General features: G+C 52.2%; 1 protein-coding gene across 4 annotated transcripts in view; it reads right to left on the bottom strand.

The window, feature by feature from the left end:
• The window catches only part of CTDP1 (CTD phosphatase subunit 1), a 54,513-nt gene extending 33,316 nt beyond the window's left edge, over positions 1–21,197 (bottom strand). For 3 of the 4 annotated variants that reach the window (XM_040632412.1, XM_040632416.1, XM_040632413.1), the window contains exons 1-7: positions 20,893–21,197; positions 9,795–9,878; positions 9,076–9,169; positions 7,219–7,347; positions 4,890–5,040; positions 2,537–2,627; positions 587–753 (exon numbers count right to left, since the gene is read on the bottom strand). In XM_040632412.1, coding sequence (XP_040488346.1) covers positions 587–753; positions 2,537–2,627; positions 4,890–5,040; positions 7,219–7,347; positions 9,076–9,169; positions 9,795–9,878; positions 20,893–21,197 — 1,021 coding nt within the window. The remainder of the gene's footprint in view (positions 1–586; positions 754–2,536; positions 2,628–4,889; positions 5,041–7,218; positions 7,348–9,075; positions 9,170–9,794; positions 9,879–20,892) is intronic. The other variant, XM_040632415.1, reaches the window with a different exon arrangement.
• Positions 21,198–27,597: the final 6,400 nt, after the last annotated feature.

Genomic DNA, 27,597 nt, shown 5'->3' on the forward strand with positions numbered 1-27,597 from the left:
GGTGTCGCCCCCAGGCCCTGCTTCCCCTGGCCTGGGCCTCCAGCTGTTAGTGACTGCAGCAGTCCCTGCAGGCCTCAAAACCGTGTTTACAAATTAAAGATCCTAGACACACTTCACACCAAAACTTCGCATCTTCTTCAGATAGACTCTGGCTTCACGCTCGCCTGACGGGTTAAGCCGTGTGGCTCCCTGCAGGCTCTGGGCCCGGGCACAGCGCCAACCACCACCAAGCTGGAGCTGCTACGGCCCACAGCTTGCTCTTTCCAAGGGTTGCGACGGCCAAACTCCCGCCGTCTTGCTTGCCGTTTAAGAGAAAACAGGATGACAGGCAGGATTCAGACACAATAAATTAAGCAAATTTTTAAATCTTCATTCAACTGGGAAAATGTTTAGGTTAGCACCATTAAAAAAAAAACAAAACACCAAAGTGGAAACTAAACATCACACTTTTCATTCTTATAAATAAACACAACCAGTTCTGTGAGGGCTGAAACAAGAAGAAACAAACTTTACAAAGCAGCCACAAGAAAGGCTCCAGGAAGCATGTGTCAACTACTCCTTTGCCGCCCAGAAGGTCCTCACCCACCTTTCCTTCTCGCCTGTGACTCCCGAGACCCAGAGGGCGCGTTGATGTCCCCTATGCCCTGGAAGTAGACGTATTTCTTCACGGTGATCAGATTGGGAGCAAACTTCCAGACATCTTCTCGGTCATCAATAATGCAAACCATTGAGTCTCCACANGGAAAGAGATTTCTAAAAATAAAAACGTACCAGAACTAGCACACTTTACCAAAAATAATCAATTAAAAGTCACAACAATCTTTTATGGATAGCCAGCAGATCACAGATTAGTCAGAAACAGATGAAAATCACACCGCAAGGCTTTAGACTAGCATAGCTTGGCTCTCTCCACTGTGTCTGATACTCCTCACGGGGCTGCAGCAGAGTCATGTTTGGGGGCCGTGTCCCCGTCCTGGGAAGCTGACACGCAAACCGCCACACGTCAGCATGTCAGTCTGCAGGTGCCTGCTCCTCCGCAAAGGGCCTTCCAGGTGAAGGCAGGAGGACACGCCCGTGTATCCCAGCCCTCCGAAATAAACGACGGTTTCCTGCAGTGTACCTGTGTGGTCTCTCTTCAAGTCCAAAAGTACTACTAGTATGTACAGGGTCAACAGACGTGTTAGCAAGGCTTAGCCACCTGACAGATGTAGACACACTCTGCTACCCTCACATGGTCTTGTGAAATTCTATTTCCGTCCACAATTCTGGGACTCAGACTTGTAGCATTCAAAATTCAAAGTGGATTTTGTCTTGGATCTGGAAATAAACTCGGGAGGACTGCCTGCCACTGCTCAGTCCTGTAGCAGCTAATGGCTACAAATACCCAGGCAATATGTTCATGTGCCCAGAATTACTGTTATTTCCTGAGTCTGTTTCCCACGTGTAAAACAGAAAGCAGCTAAAATAACTTACATAGTCCGTGCTTTCCGGCACATTTAACACCAGATGAGGGAGATAAAAACTAGGGAAAGAGTCCCCACTGCCTGTTACCTACACGAGCCACGTGCCAGTTACCTGTGCCCACTGGGGAGCACGCGGCTCCCCTCCAGCGTTGTTCCTGTGGGTAGCTTCCCCTGAATCCGTCACTGACAACACCTCTCCCTTTCCTTTGTCTTCATCAGTGTGCTCACTCTGACACTAACTAGCACATGCGAGGTCGGTTTCTGAAGCAGGGACGTTCAGTTTCTCCTCTTGGTTCCTATGGCCTCGAGTAGGTCCCTATGTGTGTGGACACCCTAAATCTGAAACACAATGCTGCAAGAGGACGGCCAACTCCAGCGGAAGGAGGCCGCAGTGTTACTGCCCAAATATCCTCGGGAACCAAAATGCGTGAGAACAAGTTATAGCTGATACGGTATTGCGTGGGAACGAGTGTGTGTGTGTGTGTGTGGGGGGGGGGTTACTACCTTTCTGGGTAGAAGTAGGGAAATTCCTTGTACAGAGCGAACATGTGCAAGAGCCTTTGGACTGGGGGTGGGAGGGCCCCACCGTCAAAGCACAGAGGGCAGGACGGCACGGCACACGGTGATAGAAGGGAATGCAACCAGGAGCAGATGGGACTGTGACTCTGGATCTGGGAACGATCTAATAGGATTAACAGCAGGCAAGCTCCTAAGGAAACAGAATGGTGAGACACCAACTCGACCTTCTTTCAAGCTGTCCTGTGCTCACGGGAGCTCTGGGTCCCTTTGCTCGTCACCTCCCATTCCCCCCTGCCCCAGCCCTGCTCTCACTCCCCCTCCCCAGACCCTAGACCCTGGGGCTCTGGTCTGCATGCCCCGGGAGCCCACCAGGGAGCCCACCAGAGCCTGTAGCTGGGGGAGGAAGAAGCCTGGCTAGAAGACAGCAGGGTATCTAAGTGCTGTGAAAATAAAGCTGGAAACGGGGAGAATAAACACAAAATTACTGGTGGGACATGCTTTCCACTGGACACTGCACAGTGAGCCTCCTCGATGAACACAGCCAGGCTACATACCTGAGGTTCCCTGTTTTAGAAAACGGGTCAATACATTCATCCCTCGATAATATTCGATGAGAAAAAAGCTTCTTCTCAGGGTCTAAAAAGCCTTTGAAAAGAAGACAAAACAAAGGTCAGACATGTGACTGGCTGACGTCCTCGTCTGTGTATGGTGAGGGCCCTGCTGTTTACGGCATCAGGACACTAAGCATCATACCCTAGAACCAAACGCTCTCATCTCTCTTGCAGGACTGTGATTCACTTACGGCTCCTTTTAATGTGTTTAAGGGCATCTGTTCATTAACCATTCGCTGAATTTTAACATGACCTGGAATTTGGCTGAGAACAGAAGATAAAGAATAAACAAAGCTCAGCATTACTCCCCCGGGGAGCGCAGAGCCTGCAAGGGCCACAAACATGTGACCACGTATTTCTACCCACCACGCTATGCATACATGAGGGGCCGGGACCAAACATTCTAGTTTCACCACCACGTGCAGCTTCCTTGTGCCTTCGGCTGTTGGCAAAGCAAAGCGGTGAACAAGGCGCCCGGCAGCCTCTCCCACTTACTCCGCCAAGTTTGCCATGTTCTCTGGAGACCTTTTTCGGGCACGTCCCATCAGCGCTGTCAACAGACTCGGCAGCCCATCTCGGCAGCCCACTGCTGCTGGCCAGCACGCAGAGCAGGCCGGCCTCCCGTCTGCCTCCCCAGCAGGACCCCGAGACCACACGTCTGCCTCATACACCGTCAGAGACTAGGCGCCCCAGCGCTCTGCTGTCTGCGTGCACAGGGCCTGCCACACAGCAGGGAAGGGGCCGACACCTCCAGCTGTTGCCATCTGTGGGATCCCCACACCATCAGCACTTACCAACACAGAGCACTCACTTCGACAAACAATGCTACAAACACACGTTCTTACTGAATAAAGAACACGCACGTCCTCTACAGACACTCGGCCCCTAACCCTGAAGCTGACTCACAGAATTATTAGACTCTACAATCAAACACATGAAAAGCATCCCAAGCTCTTAATCGTTCCAACAAAATAGGTCTTTCCTAATTATACTAAAAATGTATGTCCTGTGAAAATGATAACTTTCAAAATTAAAAGTTGACAGGATGAGGAAGCTACAGAAACTGTGGTTGTTAAAAACTATGGCCAGACCTCCGGCTGCCCTCTGTCAACAATCAAATCCACCCGAGGCCAAGCTCAACTCCCCCAACCCCAGGCCTTTCCGTGCCAGAGACCCGCCCTCTGAAGGCCCGACCACCTCAAGGCTGTGCACGGCACGCGCGTCCCATCAGCCATGGGCTTCCTCCCAAGTCCTCTTGTGTGCGTGACGCCGTTGCCAATGCTGGAGGCGGCCATCCGACAGCAGTGGGTCCCTCGGCCTGGGGCAAAGGGTACTTCCTGTTAATGTCTCTGCTTGTGTTGGGATGTGGCAATTCTAAGGTACAAAGCAGAGCCTGACACAGGAACAAGGCAGACTGCCCTAGGCCCCTGGGAATGTCCTCTCAGCCTCCAGGGGCACCCCCACCCACCCCCAGGCCCTTCTACCTAAATCAGTATTATCTTCGCTACTCCTCTGTGGGCCCTGCTGATGGAGATCTGGAGAGAAGTCACAGCTCCGGAGCCGAAGGCCCAAGTCATCCTGTGGCCAGGAGGCAAAGCCCGAAGGGGGCACCTGAGGACCTGATTACTCTTTCGGCTTGGGGTGCTGTCAGTCAGTGGTATGTGGGTTCCATGGAGTGGGGACACCAGGTGGCCACACAACAAAGGCAAACACAAGATGATGGAACTTCAACACATGGCTGCCGTGCTCAGGATGAAAATTACAAAGGTGCTACGTGTTCAAGGGGGGTTCAAAAGTCAATTCTCCTTCAACAAAGACCAAGACCAAGACCAACCAGCAAACACATTTCAACTTGGAAGTTTGGCCACCCTGGAATGAACACAAAGGTGCTGTGGTCACTCTAATGCAAGTGCTGATGTCCACGGACAGCCAGGCTGCCTATGCTCCAAGCGTCAGGTACAGACAGACCCCAGCAACGTGGCTCCGGGGGGATTTCCAAACCAATTAATACAACAACTTCACGTACGCTCACATGAAGACGTTTCCACTTTCCACCTACTTGCAGTTCTAAGCCACTTTCAAACTGGCCTGCAATGCGCCCCTGCCCAGAGTGGGAGCGGCCCATGCATTTGGGGAAGCAACAGCCAGCTCTGAGATGCAATCGAGTCTAGGAAAGCTGGATTTCCCCCTCCATCTTTAAGGGTGTCACTGAAAGTAAGAGGTAAAGCAAACCCGCTGTGGACAACGTTCAGCAGCGCTGACGAAGGACGGGGCGAGCGAGGCCCGAGCCACCCACCTGCGATGGTGTGGGCGTACAGCCGGCTCCCGAACGTGAACACGTGCAGCTCGTACAGCCTGGCGATCTTCTCCAGGAACTCCCTGCAGTGGGGACGCACACGGGTGTGCAGCATTGGCTCGCCCCGGCCCAGCTGGAAGTGAAAGATGCCCTGGAGAACACACACACCTGGTGAGAAGGCAGGGGCCACCCGACGGCACCTCCAGACCGCGCACCCGCAACACCCACCCATGGTTACCATGGAAGGGACTGTGCCTCCTTAGCTGCTAAAAGACAGCTGAGGGAACCACCCCGTTACCACGGGTTTCAGTGATGTCACCAGGTCCTCACACTACTTTGTCGTGGTCTTTTTCTGATAAGGGATAAAGCAAGTGTCCCTGAGCGATGACGTGCGTGTCTGGTTCCTCAAACATGAACCTCTGCTGAGTAGCTGAGCCACAGCTGGTCACCCAGAGCAGGTCTCCGGCGACCCACCGACAGCGTCCTCCTGAGGCAGTGACGGGAGTAAACCACTAACGTAGTCCGGCTCCCTGACTCTTTCCACAAGCAGGTTTATTAATTTACACATACAGCACAAAAGCGGACATGGTATTCCAAACCCCCTTCAGTAGACACGTAAAATTAGTGATGCCAACCTGCTGACGTGATTCATATACAAACTTTCCTAAGGAAGCTAAACTTTGATCCTTTTAATCCTGTTTATCATTAATTTCCTCAGTAAAAATATGCTGAACTGAAGAAAAAACCAAAAAGGTAAGTGACCCAGGTCCTCAGTAACTTCTTACCACCTCTAGACTCGTCAAACCGCTCAGGACGCAGCTGTCCTGTGGGAACATGTGGAAGTGTGGACTTCTAGAATCATGGTCCCCTACTCCACAGGGGTAGTGGCAATGTCCTTAAAAACACAAGTTTGCATCTCCAAAGTTCAGAACTCAACACATCTTCCTGGATGCTGCCGGCAGGTGGGTGCACACCAGAGTGCCGGCAGGGGCAGAGGCAAGAATGGAACCCACTGCGGCCAGCCGTAGCTGACGCCTGTCCACGCGGAAGGGAGGAGGCCTTCAGCTCCTAGATCACACAAGCTGAGGAACAGGCATGCCGCAACGAGTTCAGACTTTTATGAAATGAATTAAAAGTGCCAACTTCAAAGGCACAACAAAACCCCCAGCCATCTGGGGCAACACACACACAGGCACATGCACATGCCTGCGGCAAGTGCTTCCCTACACCAAGTCCTCCAACTCTTTACAACACCCGTGAAGCAGAGTAGTTGTTATGAAAGAAACAACCTCAAAGGACTTCCTAGCACCTCACGTCACACACAAATACACACCCACACGAGATCTCACCACACACAGAAACGGCTAAGACAGCGACACGGCACACACTCTGTCACAGGAGGTGGGACTGAACCCGAGTGAGAAGAAATCCACTGCTGACCACAGCTATGAGGACAGCCCTGCACTGGCAGCAGCGTGCGGTAAGGAAGAAAAACCCCACCGCCTACAGGACTGATGGAGATGGTCTACACGGACGCCGGTACCACCACCTTTGTTTGCGAAGCCAAACCCCGATGACACGCAGCTGTCACTGCATGCTGTGACCAAACCTCTCCTTCCCTGCATCCCCGGCTGCTGGCCTAGCCTCCGCACTTCTGTCAGAGGCCTCCCCGCGGGGCTCAGCCACAACACGGAACCGCTATCTGCAGATGCTGGTGACCTGACATCTGACACGGTCTATGTATCGACTGCCCAACAACAAAGAATTCTAAAGGATGATTATTTCCATGTTGGTGAGGCCTCATTTGTTAATGACAGTATAAGCTGGTCCCAGCCTTCTGTGACAGGCATTAGTAAATGCCTTCTAAAGCAGGCAGAAGAAAGTCAACTTCTCAGGGTCCATTCCAAGGAAAAGAGGTGGCATGTGGGAACAGTTTTGATGTGGACCGAAATAGGGTTCCATCCTTGACCCTTTACTTTTCTCTGAAAAATTAATTTCCCTGGAGAATCCCAGCCTTTATCTGCAGTCTCTCGAGTACAGACCCAGGACCCACCTGTACCCCCACCCTCAATACTTGAGATATTCCTGGAGGTATCTAACATCAGCTCGTCTCTACCAAGACGGTTCCTCCTCCTTTGCTGCCCACCCACTGCCCGACCCCAGGCCTCCGCCCTCCCAACAAACACGGTCACACGGGGACCGAGTGAACCAGTTGGCGGCAGTGCGCTCCGGTGCCCCCCCGCAAGGCCCAGGCCAGGGACATGACCCCAGCAGCACAGGCCTTGGGCTCCCGCGCCCCCCAGCCTGCCCGGCCCCGAGAAGCGCTCACTTTGTTTGACATCTGCTGGCAGTGCTGTTCTGTCGTGTGGATCAGCGTCTGGTCCAAGTCCACCATGAGCACCAGCTTTCTGTTTCGGTGCAGCCGCTGCTGGTCCTCCCTTCCCAGCTTCTCAGCTTGCTGAGGTTAAAGTACAAAGGAGAATCATGAAGTAGGTATATCTGGATCCAAAACCAACTGCACTTTTGTCAGGAGAACAAAAGGAAGTGGAGAGGCGTTCTTCGCTGCTCTCGGCACCACCGCGCGGGCAGCCCCTGTGCGCTAACACAACACCTCAGGCCACAAGGCCTGCCCTGGGGGGCCTCCAAACCACTTCCGTTTGGTCCTGTGGCTGATGATGACACGAGGATTTCTGATTGTAATTCTGTAACTTAACGTGTTAACCAATGAAAAAGGAGGTGAAAAGAAAGCAGCCGTGTCCGTCGAGTTTGGTAGAATGCCATGAGCTGCAGAATGACGGGAGGAGGCAGGAGAGCTGAGGTGGGGGAAGGGCCAATTGTGGAGCAACAGGCAGGTGGCAGGGGAGTGGCGGTGCTGTCTCCGCCTCCTGGCACGCTCAGGGACACCGATTCACCTCAGGAGAGACCCAGGGGGTCCTGGAGATGGCGCGGCACACTGTGGCCTATGGGGCCAGTGAGGGACTCTCCTCTGGGAAGGGGCCCTGGCCAGCAACCTGTGTTTCGGGGTGCACATAGCTTCTGCCTCCTCCGTTCAGTTCCTGTTGCTACAGACAAGCTCCTGGTCCCACTCAGATCAGCCACGAGAATGCTACGTCAGTCTGGAAGGGGCTACAGACACAGGCCAGCTGTAATTCCGTCATGGCAGGAACAATGCGGGACACTTTCTTCTCTTTTTATCCCCCAACTTCCCAGGTCTGTCTCTGTCTCCGTCTCTGTCTCTCTTACTCGCTCATATACTCTTCTGTATTTCCATTTGTTCAAAGTTCAATAATTCAGGAAAATCAGAATCCTCTATCTGGCATTTTGTCTTTCCCACGAAAAAACAAAAGCTGGTATATATCATTCAAAAGCACAAACCTGATAGAATTATAACACTGAGAAACGTCTCACCTACTTACCTACGAAAATGGGCAGCTCTGAAGCTGCCTCACAGGAAGATGAGAGCCCAGCTTCCATATCACTGGTGGGAGGCTCCGTCCTGGTGCCCCGCCCCCCCCATGAAAAAAGGTGTCAGGACGCCTCTGACCAACACTGCCCATGAGACTCTTGAAATGCGTGAGAAGTGAAGACAGTTCTGAGCATACACACCTGCTGGCTCTTGGGTGCTTAGGCTCCGCCCCACGAGGGCGGCCCTGCGTGCTTTTCCAAGAGGACTCGCACGATAAGTGTCCTTCTCTTCCCTCCCCAGCCCCGTCCCCTGCACCTGCTCTGCCAGCGGCAAGTGCCTCTCAAACCCGACACTTGTCACCACCCCTGCTCCCGGCCCTACCATCTTCTGCACATGGCAGTGTGCACGATGCCTTCCCCTCATCCCCACTCCTCCAGCTGCCAGTGGCTTCCCGCCTTCCCATCTGTCAGCCTCCTGCTCTGTGCCAGGGGGACCACAGGAGCCACAGCACCCCAGAGAGCTCCCGACTCAGGGGCCGTGGGGCTGGTACCTCCCTCGGAGGCAGAACCCTTCGGGAAAGAAAGAAACGTGCACAGCCTTCCACACCGCAGGCAGACAGCGCGGGCCACACAGACCACCCGTCTCCCCAGTGGCTGTCTCAGAAGCCATCAATGACAGGCCTGGTACTTTCCCCAGCCGCCCTGTGCACAGTAAGAGAGGCCCACAGAGGCTCCTCAGGAAACGTTCTCACACTTGGCCTCTGCCAGAGTCAGGCCTTACCTCGGAGCTCACCATCAGCTCTGGGACACTGTGCACCATCGACACCGTGGCTGTGGACAGAGGCACCTGCTGCTGCCCGTTCTTATTCTGCAGCCTGCAGGCAGAAGGCACACTGACATGAACACCTGGAACTGGTCAGCTGGCCACAGAATGCACACGGGACTGCGAGGGTAAGACTCGAGTCTACACCTCGGTGATGGTCAAGCTAGCTTAGTGCCCCGCTTCACTCTGCTGACAGCTCCTGAAAGGTCGCCTGATGGCTGAGAGCAGGCAGGGGAGTTCTCACCAAGAGCTCACAAAGATCTCCCAGAAATGAACTGAGACGGCCACACTGAAACAGGGAAACACAGGACAGTCTGTGCTGCTCTGCCCATCCCATGAGGGTGACCGCCTGCTGCTGGTGGTAAAGGAGCCCAGGGAGCGAGGTGGGGGATCTGGGAGCCGTGAGGCGCAGGCCGACCACGGATGCAGTTTGCTCGGCGGTTAAGGAGAAAGCAAACCCACTACCCCTGGGTGAGCATCAGACACACTCCAGTGCTTTCCAATCTTATGGAAATAAAACCAGAGAGGATGCCTCCCTGGGAGACGGACCTGAGTCGCCAGATAAGGAGGGTGCCTGCCATCTGCTGTCGGACGTGGATGCCCCTTTGAATCAGTAGGTCACCCCATCTCAAACGCCCAGAGGCACCGCCTTCCACCCACGAGCTGCCAGTACTTACTGGGTTAGGTCTTGGCCACACTCAGCACACAAGCCTTTCATGACAACCGGGTGGCTACATCCTTCCAACCGCACCAGAACCGCTCTAGAAAGAGATGAAAATGGTCCCAAATCAGGAAGGGGAGAAGAACAATCCCTTGGTTTAGCACATGACCGCAGGGGGTACAGAGACCCTGAGGTCTGGTACCGCTTCTCCCGGGGACTTCCACCGAACTCCCGGCAGGTGGCACCCCCCAGACCCCTGCAGGGCTCCGCCTCCCTGGCTGTGAAGCAGAGGGGGCTTCTCACGCAGGGGTCTCTCTCGTATAAACACAACACAGCCACATACGCCACAGCTGGAAGAACCACGTAAGCCCTGTCAGGAGAGGAGGCTCGGGAGAATACAAAGACTTGGGTTACAGCAAGAGTCACACTCTTACACTTCTGGTAATAATTCATAAACACGAAAGCTTATGTGAATACAGCAAAGAGCAACCTGGTATGATACTGCCAAAGAAATGCAGTCTCGTGTGGATCATTCCCAGTCTACAGAGCAGCTAGCACTCAATGACCTTTTTCTGATGGCACTACTATTGTATTTCTGGTTCTCACCAACACAGAAGCGGCAGTTTCCTTTGTGCGCTACTATCAAGTCCTGGTCGGAAGCAGGGTAAGTGGCATCCACACCTAAGGGCTGGTGGTCAGAGCACCACCACCAAGTCAGAGCTCTGGGGGCCCAATAACTCAGTACCACGGGAGTCTGCTGATCCCACGGAGCCTCACCTAGAGCCGGGGCACCCGGGCACCTGTCAGGCCAGCATGTGTGAAGGGGGGCCTTTCTGGGTGCTTCCTCACCAAGGCCACAGACCATAGAGACACTGTGAGGTCTGTGAGTCGGCCCACCAGTGAGTGCCACACACTTCTTCCTCACCCATGCTGCCCCAGAGCTTCTGGGCCACAAAGGACTTTCATGGGCTCACACAGGTACCATACGGGTACCCGGTACCAGGGGCGGGACCCCCTCTTCCCCAACCAAGCACTCGGTGCCCCGACGACTGGGCCCAGGGCTTGCTGCCCGTGTCTCCACAGCCCAGCAGCATGCTCGACCCCAAACCATGCTGCTGGCATTCTTCAGGGAGGTGTCCTCCCATCTTTTGCACCATTTAAACCTCTACCTAGAATCTGCCCGTCTCCCCAGTCTTCAACCAAGCCACCCCTGCAGTGGACCACAGTGCTCCTCAGAAACCTTCCCTGTCTGTATGGCAGCTGCTCAAAGATTTCTTCTTGCTCCAGGTTCCTGCTCACCTGACACTGGGGATCTATGTGCCAAGAGCATCCCTGCTGTGTCCCCCCCGCCCCCTGCTTGCTGTCCACCTCCTCCAGCACCCAGCATTTCTTTAACCTTCCACCACCAGCTTCTGTGCCGCTGGTGTCGGAGCTGGCAGTCGGGTCTGGCTCTGGGACCACGGCCCAGCTGGCTCTCTCCACTTGACTGGCTCTGTAGCACTTTGCCCAACCAAGCCCAGTCCCCCAAGATGCCCACATGAGAGCCCCCTCACCCTCCTTTCTGACCCCACACCACCCCCTCCGAGCAAGCTGCCGGAGTCCAGGACTCCCGAACCACGGCCCTCACGGCAGGCACCTCCGAGTCAGCCCTCATTCGGACATGAGAGACACACCCGCCCATGGAGCTGTCCATAGGGCAGCCCACCTTGCAAACCACCTGCAATTCGGACTCCATTTTGCCGGGGCCCCTGCCTTGCCCGTCCTGGTCTCCCGCATGCAGGAGGGGAAGTAACAGGCCCAGGAAGGCGACTGAGAGGATAGGCACAGGGCCGGCAAGAGGACTGACTTGCACTTTCCCAAAAGTCAAAGGTGCCTATCAACTGTTGGCTCATGGGTTTTTGAAGGGTTTGTCAGGCCTTCCGGAACCTGGCAAAAATCTGCTGTTTGGCCCCTGGAATGCTGGGGTAGGTTTTATGAGAAACAGAGTGAACTGGTTCATTCACCAGTCTTCAGGGTTTACCAATGCTGATGTTGCTTGCATTTTGATGACAGGTTCTGGGGACCTACTCCTGCATGAGAACGCGCAGGCCGCACAGGCACCGGGACGGAAGGGTTCTGGTCTCAGGCGCAGTGTGACCTGGTGCCCAGGCCTGCAGACGCTGCCTGTCCTCCGCGCCCACACCAGACAGATGTGAAACGTACAGGACAGTCTGCACCTATTGCTTTTACTCATTTCTATACTAGAACATGACTTGTGGAATATTTTTCCAGGAAAACCAAAATACGGGCTAGAAGCATTTCATCAATCTTTCCTGAAACGTTAACCTGAAGATGCACCTGGTGCCTCTCGCTCAACCAATAGACAGGTCGAAACACTCTGTGCGCTACGTACTTCCATTCCGTAATCAGCCTTTTCATTTTCTGAACCGTGTTTTTCGAAGATAAGGTTTTAAATTTTGATCGAGTTCCATTTATCAGATGTTCTGTGTCCTTAAGAAATCTTTGTCTTACCCAGGTCACCAAGATTCAAGGGGAATCCTTAGGGGGTGGGGCAACTAATTCTAGAGGATTAACTATCCTTCAGCAGAAGGAAGCTTCTAGAACAGGCCCCCACAGGCTGACCGGAAGCAGGTGTGGGATTGGGGGACAAGGCCACGCCACACAGGTGAGGGGCACCAGGCTTTAGATCCCCTCAGCTAAGAGCACACTCAAAGCGGCAGATTGGAGACCAACGGATCTGGAACCCGCAGGTGGTGCTGGGAAGGCAGCCAGGGGTGGGATGAGCAGACAAGCTCTAAATGCACCAGGGCACGCAGGAGATGTCGGGAGAAGTGTGAACCAAGAGACACAGGAGTGCCGTGGATACTCACGGATGTTCCTGAACGCACCTGCCAGGGACCAGGTACAGAAAGGACCAGTAAGTCCGCCTGGAGAACAGAGTGAGGGGAGCACAGGCGCCACCAGCCGCCACACAGCTGAACGCATGCCTGATGTGGACAGGGACAGGGCTGCGACACAGGTCTGATGGGCTGTGCATCCCAGGCCAGGGCATCACCGTCTCCCAGAAAACAGACGGCAGGCCTTTGGAGAACCCCAACAGTTAAGACATAGGCAGAAAAAAGAATGTCAATTAAACAAAACAAAACAAAACCAAACCACTGCTCACAAACGCTGAGGAGCCAGCGTCCCAACAGAGGCTAGGGAGTGAATGTTTTGAGAAAGAAAGGAGTGTCAGAGGTAGGAGCCCCAGGAAAGACCAGACAGGGTGAAAATCCCACTGAGACAAAGATGTCCACACCTTGACTGGGGGTAGTTTCTAAGGCACACGTTTTTGTCAAAACTTACCAAACTCTGCAGTTAAAATGCGCACCCTGTCCTGGCCGACTACCGACTAATGAGGCCAACGCACCAGACCTGGTGAGGAAGGGCTGCTGGTGAGCCTTCCAGAGGGCTCTGTGGGAGAGCATCACAGCAAGGCCCAGAGGAGCATGGGGACGGGGCCGGCCCCTGGGCTACAACTCAGTCCTGCTCCCCCAGCACCATCCAGTCACCAGGGGGCTTCCAGGGTCACCCATGCAGGGCAGCCCAGGCTAAGGTAGGCGTGCCATTCACGGTGACAGCTAGTGTCATGAGAGCCTGCCTTGTCACCCTGCAGGCCCCTGGGACCTCACTGTGCCACTCCACGGCCACTGGGACCCACGTACTTGGCCCATGACACGCTCCCAAGTGCTGCTGGAAGTCCCCTCAATAGAGGAGCTCCCTCTGCTCAGACCAGCCTGCTACTCACCACCTCTGCCTCATGCTTCTGTCTGAACCCAAGCCCAGAGCCACACTTCCTCCTGGAAGTCCTCTCAGCTCCCACTGCTCTGGGTGACACGCACGACACCCTCCACCGGGCTGTAACTCCAAGGTCCAGCAGACAGACTCCCTGACACAGCAGGGAGGCACCAGCAGGCAAGCAGGAGGCAGGTGGCGGTGGAAGGGTACAGAGGTGGGGCACACAGGCTAAGCAGTCTGCAAGTCTTGGCAATGCGGCCTGAATATGTACCTTCTCTAGAGTCTTTCACCTACAGGTTATGGTAAAGGTCATGGAATTTTCTGGGCTGGGGTCAAAGGCTTTTGCCTTTCGTGTCCCACAGAGCAGATCGGGGCTCCCCAGGGGAAACTGGGCCGCGTCTGGAGGCACTGCTGGCTGTCACAATGAGGGGGCAGCTATCGGCATCTCCAGGCTGGGGCTGAGGGTGCATAGGGTACCCTTGCAAGCCCCAGTGCGGATAATACATGGACGGGTGTCAGCTTGTAAACCCGTCCTGGTGGACTACGCAGAGCTGTGTGCACTAGCAATCCCTGTCCCCAAGAGGAGGGCGGTCAGTGACAGCCGCGGAGCAGGCACAGGGGGGCCCAGCTCTCAAAAGGTTCTTGGGACAAGTCCAATCACCCCAATGCCTGAAGAGAGTATTTCATGTTGACAGCGACTATCACACGAGACGAGTACCACACAAAGCTTCTGTAAGGACCCCTTCTGTGGTGATTGTAAGAGACACGGATCACTCACACATTAACTTCACCTCTCATAAACTACCTTCATTTCAAAACTGGACGTCCACTCTCCTTGATGTGTGAGTCACCCACAGTGTTAAAAGTTCAAAACCCCACATTTGTAAACATTAACAGAGGATCTACTAAATTTAAACACAAGGTCTTCATCTGAATTCAGCCTGACAGGGCATGTCACGTTTCACCTAATGTGGCGGTGGGCGTGGGGAGAGGAGGTGTTACGCAGGTCATCAAATGCAAAACAAAATGTCACGCAATTTTCTCAGAATACTCAAGTCAGAAGACACCATGTGCTACAGTCTAGCAAATGGGGCCCCAAACCAAGCAGCATCCCCCTAGAAACCCACCGCATCATAAACCCATCCGTGCAGGACGCTACGGCCACACCTGCCAGGCTAGGGAAGAAAGTGTTTAAAAATACAACACCATCTTCACTCACAGGGGAGGAGCCCTAGGTCTTCACAGAGATGTTTCTGACAAATGCTGACCAAAGACAAAGTAAAAGATGCTATGTGCTGCCGCTGAGCCACCCCGGCCTGAAAGGTTTCTGGAATTTCTGTGGCCTGGGGCTCAGAGCAGCACACTGGACTGGACCAGACCACACAGGACATGCAGCACATGACAGTTCGTGACTAACCCTCAAAAGACTCAGAATGAACTGTTTGTCCCCCCGCCACGCCTCCCACCCAGCCAGACGGATACACACATATGGCCCACAGTACAGCATCTCGAAAAAATCCAGTCTAAATTAAAAGGAGGATAAAAAGACTTCATTCTGTGTCTGAATTAAAAGATCATTCAGAACGGTCTTACAGGGTCAGAGCGCAGTACGACATTATCAGTGGACTACTTCCTCTGCATCTTTGCCTGGGCCAAAAGAATTCCCAAAAAAGTGAAGGAATGACCAAGAGAGAAGGAAAGAGTATTTTAAAAAAGTAACAGTAATGTCCTTTTCCAGTATAAGATGATTTCATCTTTGCAGATACTGATGCAGGCGATGAAAGGCAGGGAGTGATCCCAGTGTTTCTACCCTCAACCCAACAAACAGCCACCAGCACCGCACCCTGAGGGGAGTGGCACACTGTGACCTCTAGAGAGAAAACACTTCGGCCAAGGAGACCAGCCCCAGAACGTCAAGTCAGTCACCAATAAATGTTAACTTTCCTGGTTTGTCCTTGAAAAAAATCCATAGGAAAATCATGAAATGCAATTTCTGAAGAAGTTACTTTCCCCCAAATACACAAATACCGAACTCTCTTGAATCTTTTGTATGCATCAGCTTTCCTGTCTGCTCTGACGGGAAGGCCGGAGGGCATGGGGTGTATCAGGAAGAGCAGAGGGTGAGGAAGCTGGGTTAAAAGTTGGGTCTGACCCTTCCCGTCTCCTTGCAGATTGGGAGAGCTCAAGGACCTCCTCCAAGCTCTACACACACAGCTTAGTATACAAGTGCACTGGGGAAAGGTATATGGTGTGCCCAATCTTGGTTCCTAAATGTCACTCTCCATTAAAAGGAGGCAGGACTTCTTGGAGAAACGGGTGATCCCATCACTGAGGAGCAGGAGCCTCAACACCATTTGCGTGAGAAAACACAACCATGCTCTCAGACCGAGGGGTCAGCTCGAGGGACTCCCACCAGCCAAACCTGGGACAACGGGAGCATCGGACAAATAACAGTAGTGCACAATAAGAACCCAAGAGTCCACACTGTTAAATGAATTGTTCTTATAGTCGAAAGCAAACCCAGAAATGGAAAAGGAACGACAGACTTGAGAACACCACCACTGGACAGTCCTGATAAAAAACAAAAAAAGAAGAGATTGAGACAAGAGTCATCAAGATACCAAACACGATGGGTGACCATTTGATGAGAGAATTTAAGATATTTACTGAGGAAGAAAGTATCTCTCACAAGACACTTAGTAATTACAACAGGAAAACTAGTAAGTTTTCACTACAGCCACCACCGTGACAAACCAGAAAGGAACAAACTGAGGCCACCTGCTGCCTGATGGGCACGCTCAGGACACACAGGCGCTCCAGCAAGTCCTGCCCAAATGCACACCACAATGTGAACTGACAGCCAGTCTGCAAACCACCAGCTGCTACTGAAAAGAAAAAGGAGGAACGGACAGAGGAACCACCCAAGGTTAGAGACCCAGGAGCTCTGACAGCTGAGCCAAACACATGATCTGGGGTTTCTTTTGCTTCCAAGGACAATACTGGCTCACCAGGGAGATCCAATGAGCAGAAAATAGCCCAGTGTGGCCATTACTTCTGATTCTGATCATTGTACCACAGTTAGTTAAGAGAATTTTATTAGGAAATCAAAATATTTAGGGATAAAGTGTATCACATCGGCAACTTAGGAGACTGGTCTACCTAAAAACTCAGGAAGACAAATACCACAAGTGAGGGGAAAGAGGGGTACAGAAGATTTGGCAACATGCTGACCTTTGGAAAATCTGGTGACACATGAGAATTCTTGGTACTACTCTTGCAACTTTTCTCTAGGTCTGGAATTATGTCCACAAAGAAGCAAAAAGGTATACTTGCTTTGTGAATACTGCAGGGGCGGGTGAGGTGCCAGCGACAGGGCGCAGAGCAATGGTGGTGGCCGAAGCACCATCCCACCGTCTGCCATTCAAGCGGGGCCCACGCGGAAGTGACAGCCAGGACAGAGCCACTTCAGAGCACTTCGGCCACCTCTGGCCTGGTGACTGAAGGTGTGCTTGTAAGAGACAAAACCCAAAGCATCTGAAGAAACTAAAATAAAAACAGATGACCCGTTCCCAGTGCCACAGAAAATCTGCACACTTAGCTACTGAGATTCCACAAAGCAATTCTTTACAGAATTCTCTTTAACCTGTCTGCACTTCCAGTGTGGCCTCCTAGGACTACTTTGACAAAACTCCATTTCCCTAACGTGTTTCAAAAGCAAGTGGCACCACCACCATCCCACCAACTCACAGCTAGCACGAGACCAACCAGATGGGAGGAATCTAGCAGCACCCACAATTCAAAGAACCACCGTAAAACCATGAATATCTTCTAAAAGTTTCTTCAAAACACAAAGACTAAATAGGTCAACATTTAGTTCAAATTCTTTAAGTTCTAAGGAATTTTATAAATATAAAGTACAAAGTAAATATTTAAGATCTAGTTACAATCTCTAGAAACTGTATTTATTTTTAAAGATATTACACAAATACTTTGATTTGTTCTACTTTGTCTAGATCCTCACTCCCCTAAACAAACAAACAAAAAAGCACGTTTTCTGAGACAACTGATCTATTACTTCCTTTATTATCACTTTTGGCTTTACTATCAGTATTTATGCAGTTTAAAAAAGATACATGAAATTAAAGATTTGCCCATTCCTCTGTAACCAGATATTTGATTTCTCATAACATACTTCGAAATTAACTTCAAAAATGAAAATGGAAATAAGTATGGTAATGCAAGCTACAACCTATTAAAACCTACCCATCAGTTTTTAGGCAGACCAAGCTTCAAAGCGCTTTGGTTCAAAGGTCTTTATTTAAAGGATTAGATGAGATACCTAAAAATCAAAAGAACTGCAATAAAAATAAATCACGCACGCATTAATAGAATTAAGCAGCTAAAAAGGCCAATGGTTTTCTGGTTAAGTGAAAACTGGGGAAAAAAAATCATCTGAAGTGGGTTCAATTAAATGAAGTGACAATCTTCCCAATTTTAGACATAAATATCTTTTTAACAGAATAATCATTTTTTAAAGATTTTTAAAAGATTTTATTTGTCAGAGAGAGAGCACGTGCGAGAGAGCGCGTGCACAACAGGGGAGCGGCAGGCTCCTCACTGAGCAAGGAGCCCAATGCCGACTTGATCCCAGGACCCTCGGATCACGACCTGAGCGGAAGGCAGACGCTCGACCAACTGAGCCACCCAGGTGCCCCGGAGTAATCTTCTAAATAGTGTAGATAATAACAGAGAAGAATAAGATCATTTAACTAAAAGAATGTTCTAATTCATCAAGGCGGTATGACATCGGGATGGACAAGGAATTTCCTTCCTTCCAAGGCAAGATCTCTGCAGACAAGTATTTCAGTGCACCATTCAACGGCGCTCAGAATTTTAAATCCCGCACAACCTAACTTTAGAATCTCAGGCTGTACTCTAAGTTTTCTTTATGAGTTTCTCAGAGATTTTTTATTCTAACACCTACGAAGCAAGCATGGGACAGTGGTGCTTGGTCAGTGATGCAGCACTCACCCCAGACCCTGGCTGATGCAGACATTCTTCTGTAGACAGACTATGGGGCACAGAAGGAGCTGGGCAGACATCCGCTAGAGACACCTCCCCCAACCCCCTTCGGTCCTTACCCACCACCAGACTTGTCCCCAGATTATTTCATATATCCTCCTTTGGAACTTCACTGCCTCCCCGTGAATGACAACAGACATAAAAGCAGACAGGTGGGAAGGAAGGACATCATTAGGTAAACTAATCATTAACAGATTAAGTTTACGACACATCATGCCTTGTCAGAATATTTTCAAGACAAAATAATTTTAATCACGTGGAAAATATGAAGATAGATATGTACCCCCCTTCTATCTATTTCCCCACACTGGGACTCTCCGGATGCAACCTGGTCTAAGGAGAGCAGCATGGCATAGGGCGCCGATGGGAAGCCTCAGCAAGGTGAGGTGCTGGGCACGTCAAAACCCCTACGGACCCCAGTGCCTGCCTGCCCGCCCGCCCTCCCTCTCGGAGGAGGAGTTCCTACCTCTACTTGAGAGCAGGTACAGAACATACAAGCCTATTACAGGTCAGGATGATAATCTAGTGATTATTTCAGCTACACCCAGAAGCAATTCCTGCAACTAACTGTTCATTGCCTGAGAATAACTGCCCATGTGGTCGGAGAAATCCTGCCGATGCTGGCAATGACAGAGACAGCAAGGACAGCTCCAAGCTGGTGAGCCTGGATGTGATAGTGCTTTACCTGCATCCACTCACACCTGCACTCCAGGAGAAATACTATCATCAGACTCTCAGAGGACCTCGTGATGAACCACAGCAGCGAGATACCCTAAATCTCAAATACCAGAACACAAAAAGGAAAGAACTTCTCAGCAGGAGAGCTTGTCATCAGGTTAGTTACTTGGCTGCCTGGTGAAAGTAATGTACACGGTTCCTCTGCTTTGCTAGTCCGGCTGATGTGATCAAAGCATTGCACATGGAGTTTCTCACTAACTAGTTGCAACTAGTCCCTGACCTGTCTGGGCCCTACTGACCTTTTCTGGATAACTGGAGGAAGAGGAGGACATGAAGAAGAGCCCTTCCCCTCAGGAATCTTCTACACAGTGACACGCCAGCATTGGGCTTCATCTCCACAACTGTGGGCTCACTGGTTTATAGGCCCAAGTGATGGTCAGGTAGGCTCTGACCTCAAAGTAACGATGGCAGCATGCCACAGCATGCCAGATGTACATACAGCCCAGTGAGCCTCTCCCTTCCAAAGGAGGCCAGCCAGACAGCTCCAGTGGAGGGAGCAGCCCCAAGGTAGCTCCCATCCCACCCTGCCTGCATTCACTGGGCAGGCGTGGCCCCTATCCCAAGGCCCAGGACCAGGGTGCCATCTCCAATGACTGGGGAGAGGTGGACACAGGAAAAGGCTCCTGGGGTTGGGATGGAGGTCAGTCCTCTCCTGTTCCACTGGGGAAGGGGTGTTTGGTGGGGAGTGGCAGGAAGCAGACGCTCAAAAGTTGTAGTTAGTGCAGCCACAGGAAGAGGAGCAGAGACCAGAGCAAATGGCACAACCTGCCGGCTGGAGTGCGCAGAAGGGGACTGAGCACCTAATAGCCTAAGATATACTGTGGCCCCGGCAAAGGGAAGCTGTGCACCAAGCACCACAGCAGGAAGCAGAATGCTCACCTGCCGGGTTTCTGCTCCCGACAGTGAAAACACCTACATGAGTCATATCTACACACCTGTACCCACACATCAACACAATCTCAGGGCACAACACCGGTAAACTCAGACACAAGGTGTAGATGGACAGGTTCGCCCACTTAAAAAGAGAAAACAGTCCCTTATGAGGTTGAAACGCAGGTATGAGCAGTTAGAGTCTATCCCAGGAGAACGTGCTACTCCTGTGTTATCCTGAACTACCCGCGCTGAGGCCGCACCCCCTTCCTGAGCTACGATGCACAAACCGCACCAGGCTTTACAACCGCGTTTCTCTAGCTTTACGAGCAGCCCAAGAAGTGTACCCCACCCCCAGCAGTTTACACCGCGATAACAAGGCGGAGCGCGTCCTGTCCGCGCAGCCTTGGGGGCGACGCCTACAGAAGGAGAGCGAACGCCCCTATCTTCTAAGGACTGCACTTTCGACGGATGAGAACGCGCTCCGGTTAAGTCACAAGTAGTGACTGTGGTCGGGTTTAGACAGACCCGCAGACGCGTGAAGGTCTCCCCAAGCTCAGTCCCTTTAGCTGCAGCCCCGGGGACCGTCTCTTGCCCAGTGCCCGGCCCAGGACCCCTCCACACCCCGCTGCTCGGGCCCCACTCACCCGGGGGCCACCACCTGGCCCGGCTGCGCGCACAGCTCCCGCACCACGCCGGCGCGCTCCGACTTCAGCCTGCGCTCGGCGCGTACGCAGCCCCCGGCGCCAGCGCGGGCAGGGGCGGAACCGGAGGGCTGCGCGGAGGCGGCGGCCTCACACACGGCTAGCACGGAGCCAATACGCACGGCCGCGCCCGCCGCCACCCTCCACTCGAGAAGGCGCAGCGGCCCGGGGCCCGGGCAGCGCACCTCGGCCACGGCCGCCGGCGGGGCGCCCTCGGCAGGAACACGGCCCGCGGGCGGCGCCTCCATCGCGGCCGGGTGGGGCCACTGTGGGAAGGGCGGGCGGGCGGGGCGCTCAGGGCCCGGCGCCCATCGCGGGCGGGCGGGCGGTACAGCGACCCCGGCCCAGGCGGCGAAGGCGACGGCACTGCAGTTCGCGCTCCGGCACCGGCTTCCACCCGCCGCCCGGCCCGCGCCAACTTCCGGGACAGCGTCTGACGTTGCGTGACGCCGCGCGCGTGCGCCGCAGGGCCCGCGTGTAAACACACGCCCACACGGGGACCGAGAGGCGGTGCGTCGTCCGCGGGTGCCCGGAGCGTCGTGGGAGCGAGCGTGTGGGGCCGGCCCGGCGGGAACTACAGCGTGGCCATGCCCCATGTGCCCCGGGAGCGCCGGCGGCATGGGGCTGCGGGTCCGGGCGGGCCCAGAAACCCCGGCATGCACTGCGAGGTCCCGGCATGCCGCGCGCCACCTCCTCCCCCCGCCCCCCGCCGCAACAACTCCCTTGGTGCGCTAGGGCCCAGGGTCGTTAAACTATGAGTACCGGCATGCAACGCGGGCCGCCGTCCACTGCCCAGTCACGTGCTGAGGCCCGTTGTGGAGAGACTGCGAGTTCCGTCATGCAACGCGCACATCGGGGAGTTGCGGTCCCAGCATGCCACGCGCAGTCCGGAGTCAGAGGGCGGCGGGTGCCCCGTCCCGCTGGGCACTTGGATCGTGGGGTTCGGGGCGCTGGCTCCCGGTGGCGCCTGCCCGGTGACCGCGCGTGGGGAGGTCCCGCGGAGCGGCGGGTCAGTGATGACCTTCCTAGCGATTTGTAAAGCTTGGCGGTTCCGGCCGCTGGGTCGCCTGGTGCCTGGGGAGGGAGGGCACCGGCGGAGGAGGAGGCCGGCAAAGGGGCACGCCGGTCGCCGGGCTCCCCAGTCCGCGTCATCGGGGGTAGACCGGGCGGAGGGGGCGTGCGGCCGCCCTGCAGACCTGGCAGGCCTCCGGACCACGCTCGCCCCGGGAGCAGCGTCCTCCCCGCCCCGGTGCGCCCTGAGGTCTGGCTCCTCAGACCAAGCTGTTGTGTGGCCGCAGTGGGGTTTGTCATGAGCGCCATTGCACCGAGCCGGCTTTATGCGGTGGGAAAGTGGGGGTAGCGATTGCAAAGCAGGGTGGGGATTCCAGACGCAGGGACGTCGCGCTGCACATTGAACTTGGCTGCCTGCAAGTCACATAAGGTGTCGTAGTGACTGCCCGCAAACATGGTACAACGTGTTAGTTCGTCAGCCCACAGCCCGGTCGGAGGCAGCTCTCCACGCCTGCTGCTTTCCGGCAGCGGAGGGCCTCGATTCTGTGCAGGGATGGCCGCCCGGGGCGACCCATCGGGCAGCGGCCTCCCACTACCGGCAGACGTGGAGGGGCGGTGGAAATCCCTGCAACTCCTGCGATTATCAGCGCCTGGCTCTCCCGGGTTCCCATAGCCTTACGGGCTATCGGCCCTTGTCCTGCCGGCCTGTGCTGGTTTGGGTGATCTCTGGTCTCAGCCATGCCCTCGGCTGCTTTCCTAGTTACGTCACTACTCGGCATGAGCGACTCCACCTTGCTCTCTGCAGAGTGAGTTAGAAGTCCACTGCGGAAGGAAGCTGGGGACAGTCACAGTTGTGTGGCTGTTAAGCAGCACTCCTCAACTAACCGAACAAAGGAAATCACGAGAAATGAGAAGCCCGTGAATGAAAACAACACTAAAGCTTGTGTGCTGCAGGTAATGAAGGGACATGTGTGAACAAAACACCCACGTTAAAAAAAAAAAAAAATCTCTCAAATCTAGTCTTTGACTGTAAGATATCAGAACAGAAGAGGAAACTAAACACAAAGCAAACAGACAAGAAATATTGACTACAGCAGGAATAAACAAAACACAAACAGTAGAGAAATCCTACAAAACCAAAAGTTGATTCTTTGAAAAGATCAACAAAAGACAAAACTTAAGCTGAATGGACCAGGTGAAAAAGAGGGAAACCTCACTGAACTCAGGGATTAAAGGGAGAAGAGCAGCACCGACTTTACAGAAATAAAAAGGATTATGAGGGAATAATAGGGACAACTGTATGCCAACAGTTTAGTTAATTTAATTGAAATGGATAAAAATACAGAAATTGAGGAAGAAATAGAACTAATCTCACTTTGTCCAAGTGTTACTAGAGGGCTCGTGGACTCCAGATCTTCCAAAGAGGGTGTTCTCTCGCCTTGGTCCCCACCTCTGATGCTCCTAGTAGTTTCCAGAAGCTTCTTTCAAAGCCCCTAAGTCCTCAGGATGGGCCAGGTGTTGAAGGAAGCCACACTCCCTAGGGAGTGTGATAACGGTTTTTTCTCTGGTTATCCAAGAAGCCGGGACACTTCCCTAAAACGAGTCATTTTTCTGGAATCAATGCAGTAGAGCCTTGTGGTGCAAGGACATGTTTTCTGCTAACATGACTTTGATCCTGGTCCTCAGAAAAGAGCAGCACAGTTTCCATATTGTTGCCATGAGGAGCTGTTGGCTCTTCCCAACCCTAGTCTGCAAGAAAAGAGCCACGTGTGGTATTCACCAGATTTTACCTACCTTGCAGTTGTGGCATTTTCATAGATTTCTGATTCCTGAATCCTCTTCGAATGAAAGGAGGTGATCCTTGACCCCCCTACCATCCTCGGGCCATCCCAGCTGTCATGGAAACATGCTTTTTCAGGCTCTGGCTATTTCAAGTTCTCCAGCCCCTACCCTCCTGAAGCTTTCCCAAAACAGTTCTAGAAGCCTGAAGAGGTCAATCTGTGATGGTCCAAAGAGCCTTCTGGACTCCTGCCAGGTACTGTCCCAAGGAGATCCTCAGGACTCACTTCTTGGTCCCCCTTCTCCCTTCTGCGTAGGTCTGCCAGGCCTGGTGCTCCTTATGGACACACCATGCAGCTGTCCCGGTTGTTCTAGCAGCACGCCAGCATCATGTGTAGAAGAGGCCTAGAGCTCCAACACCTCAGCCTTCTGTAGGTGCGCCGGGGTGGGGGGGGGGTGGCTAATCACCTCAATTCAACCAACGACTGATTTGGGGCAGGGCAGTGTTGGAGCCTCAAGTATACTCAGTCCCGGTCTGGTTTCACAGTTCTTCTTGGGTGCTCTCTAGGCCCCTCTTGCTGGTGGCAGTTTGTCTAGGCTTAGTTACCTCCATTACAGGAGCTCTCCCGCTGTCCTGCATGCCTGGCCACACTCCTGAGATGTGCATGCTTCCTAGCACTAGGCAGATGTCCTGTGTGGGGAGCCATCCCTTTCAGCCTTCTTAGTTTTGAGAGCTCTCTGGTGTCTGTTAAAACAAGATGTTGGCAGTTGTCCATTTTCCCCAAGTTCTTATGGCAGGAGCAGTGGCTGGTTTCTACCTACCTCACCCTTCCTGGAAGAAGACCTTGAATGGGATTCTAACAGAAGAGGAAATGGGCCTTCTAGACACAGGGACCATCATGGTTGGGGTTCTGGAGGATCCCTTAATGGAGTCCTTTATGGCAAACATAGGAGCAGGGCTAGGACGTGTGAAAAGTTGCAGACGCCACCAGTCACAATTCTGACTTAATTGTTTTGGAGGGGACCTGAGCGTCTGGAGTTTTGCTTGCTGGGTTATTCTAATGTGTAGCAAGGTTTGTAGGCAGTGGGTGGTCACTATGTGTTTTTGAGCAGATGTCTGAGCTGCTCTGGTCTTTGCTTCAGGCACTGCTGGCAGCTGAGGGCAGAGTGAACCGGGAGCTAGAGACGCCAGTTCCGGTGATCCCAACAGACAGGAGTGGTTGCAGGGAGAGTTTCTGAGCTACTGCCACCAGGTCTTGTCACTTGCCAGGCAGGTTAGTGAGAAGGAGGGGTCCAAACTGGCCCCTGAAAGAAGACACATGAACCAGGCTGGGGGACAGGGCGCACATGGGGATGAGACACAGGGAGTTCCCCAGGAGTCCATCAGGTCTGAGCTGCCTGGGCATGTGGTTGAGCCGGCCAGTGGGCGGGAGAGCAGGGCTGGTGTGGCCGGTTCCTGGGCAAACCGGGGCAACGCAGAGGGCACCAAGCGAGGGGAGCGTGTCTCGCGTGGGGCAGGCGGCCACAGTGTTGTAGGCAAAGAACAGAGGTGCCGGCAGGGAGCCAGGCCAGTGGTGTCTCGGGTTGTGGCAAGGTCACGTGAAACCAGGGCTGGTGTTGCTAGTAGGGAGGGGACTGTGCTGGAGGGTCCAGGCCAGGACTTGGGAGCACAGGCAGGAGCAAGGCTTGCTGAAGAGGGAGGCGGTGTTCCTGCAAAACGCAGGAGGGGCAAACACATATAAGCATCACAGATACTTGTTTACCCAGTGGTAACATTTAACAGCCTTTAGTCAGATCTCTCCTTCTGTTCTTCTCCCCCCCCCTTAAAAATTATGTAAATTAAGCAGATACCAAAATCTATGTGTAATCCTAAAATGAACCCATCAGCCAACTGAAATCTACAGCATTACCACTATTGTTAGGAATACCTGTGTGCTCCCCACCTTCCCGTCCCACCCCCTTAATTCCCTCAAGTTTGCATTTGTCGTGCTCCCTTTATGTGGGGTTTGCTGCATGCGTATGTATGGAGCCCCAAGCATACTGTGTAATTATGCTGCTTTTGAGGTTTATGAAAATGCATCACATATATATGGGGTTTTTTTGGTCTGTGATTGGCTGTTTCATTCATCACCGCATATGCAGAATCATCCATATTACTCTATGTGGTTATTGTTTATTATGACTTCTATTTAATAGCTTATGTGGGAGTGTGACAGGATGTATTTACCATTATCTTGTAGATAGACATTTGGGTTGTTTTGGATTCTTATGAGAAGTGCTGGGTTTTCTGGTGCCCCTGAGCTAGAGCCTGAGGGTGGAGCTGCTGAATCCCAGAATGCAGATTTGTGGGGCAACCCCAAACCACGTTCCTACGTGGCCTGTACTCCTACCACACCCTCCGCAGCTCTGTGCCATGCTTTCTAGTCTCTGCCAGTCTGGGTGAAGATGTGTGTTACAGCTGAAACTGGGGTCTTAACTTGCATCCTTCCAACTGCCATTCTGACGAAGTCATTTTCCCAATTTTCTTGCCTTTCATGCGTTCTCTCTCTGAAGTGCCTGTTCGTGTTGATCGCTCTTTTTCCTATTGGGTTGTCTTCTTATTGATTTGTAGTAGTTCCTAAAGGCTTCTGAATACCTTTGTTGTTTATATGTTACGCACATCATCTCTCAATTTTTGCCTTGTCCTTTTCATTTTCCTTGTGAAATCTTTTGATGAACAGAAGTTCTTAATTTTAGGAATGCATTGCCTAACCTGAGATCATAAAGGTAGCTTCTTTTTTACTTCCAAAAATCTGTAAAACTTTACCGTTCACAGCTAAGTCTTTAAGTAATAGGAAATGGGTGTTTTGTGTGTGCTCTAATGCAGTGATGGGACTTCTTTCCCATGGGGGTAGGCAGTTCCAGCCCTAGTGTGGAAAAGCTTATCCTGTTTGCATTGATCTGTGGTGCACCTCTGGTATGCAGGAAGTCCCTGTGAATGCACAAGCCTATTTTGGACTTTCTGTTCTGCTTTATTCTTGAACTGTCTCAATTGCAGTAGCTTCACAATAAGTTATGACATCTGGGAAGTTTCTTCACTATTTTGTGGATATTCTTGGCCTTTGATTTTCATTAATTTTAGAATGAGTGTTAAAGTTTTGATCAGAACTGTATGGAGTCTGTAAAATCAATTTGGGGAGAAGTGACATCTTTGTGACTTGAATTGTCCCATCCACAAACACACTATGTCAGTCTGTTTATTTAGGCTCTCTTTAAGGTCTTCTAGTAAGATTTTTATGGTTTTCTCCATATAGGACTTACACACTTTTTTGGTACATGATACTTTAAAAAAAAAAACAAAAAACCCAGTCTCTTCTAGTTGATTGTTGCTGACATGTAAAAATGCAATAGATTTTTGTGAACTGATGTGAGCCTGTTAATCTTTCAAAGTTATTTTATGTTTAATTCATTAATTTTGGCTTATCTTCTTTTTAAGGAAAACTTCAATGACATACAGGTCCTACTGAACATCACTTTTGCCTCCTTTCATGTGTTTTGGTCTGTAATCTTATTATCAAGCATGCAATTATTCTTTTGTATTCACTATGATCTTTATCTTTGGCAAATCAGTTATTTAGAAGTATATTTAAAAATGTCCACCTGCATGGGAATTTTTCTCCATCTTTTTATGGTTGATTTCTAAATTAATTGCATTATAGTCAAATAACATAATCTGGATGATACTACCTTTTTGAAATTTAATGCAATTGGAATAATTCCAGGATCAGCTTAATATGTGCTTCAAAAGAATGTGTATCTTTTCCTTATTTGATTCAGGATTCCAGATCTACCCATTAAATCAACCCTCTTGAATGTGTC

This window comes from Ursus maritimus, unplaced genomic scaffold (genome assembly GCF_017311325.1).
Source record: "Ursus maritimus isolate PB19 unplaced genomic scaffold, ASM1731132v1 scaffold_18, whole genome shotgun sequence".
In the NCBI taxonomy this organism is placed as follows: Eukaryota; Metazoa; Chordata; class Mammalia; order Carnivora; family Ursidae; genus Ursus; species Ursus maritimus.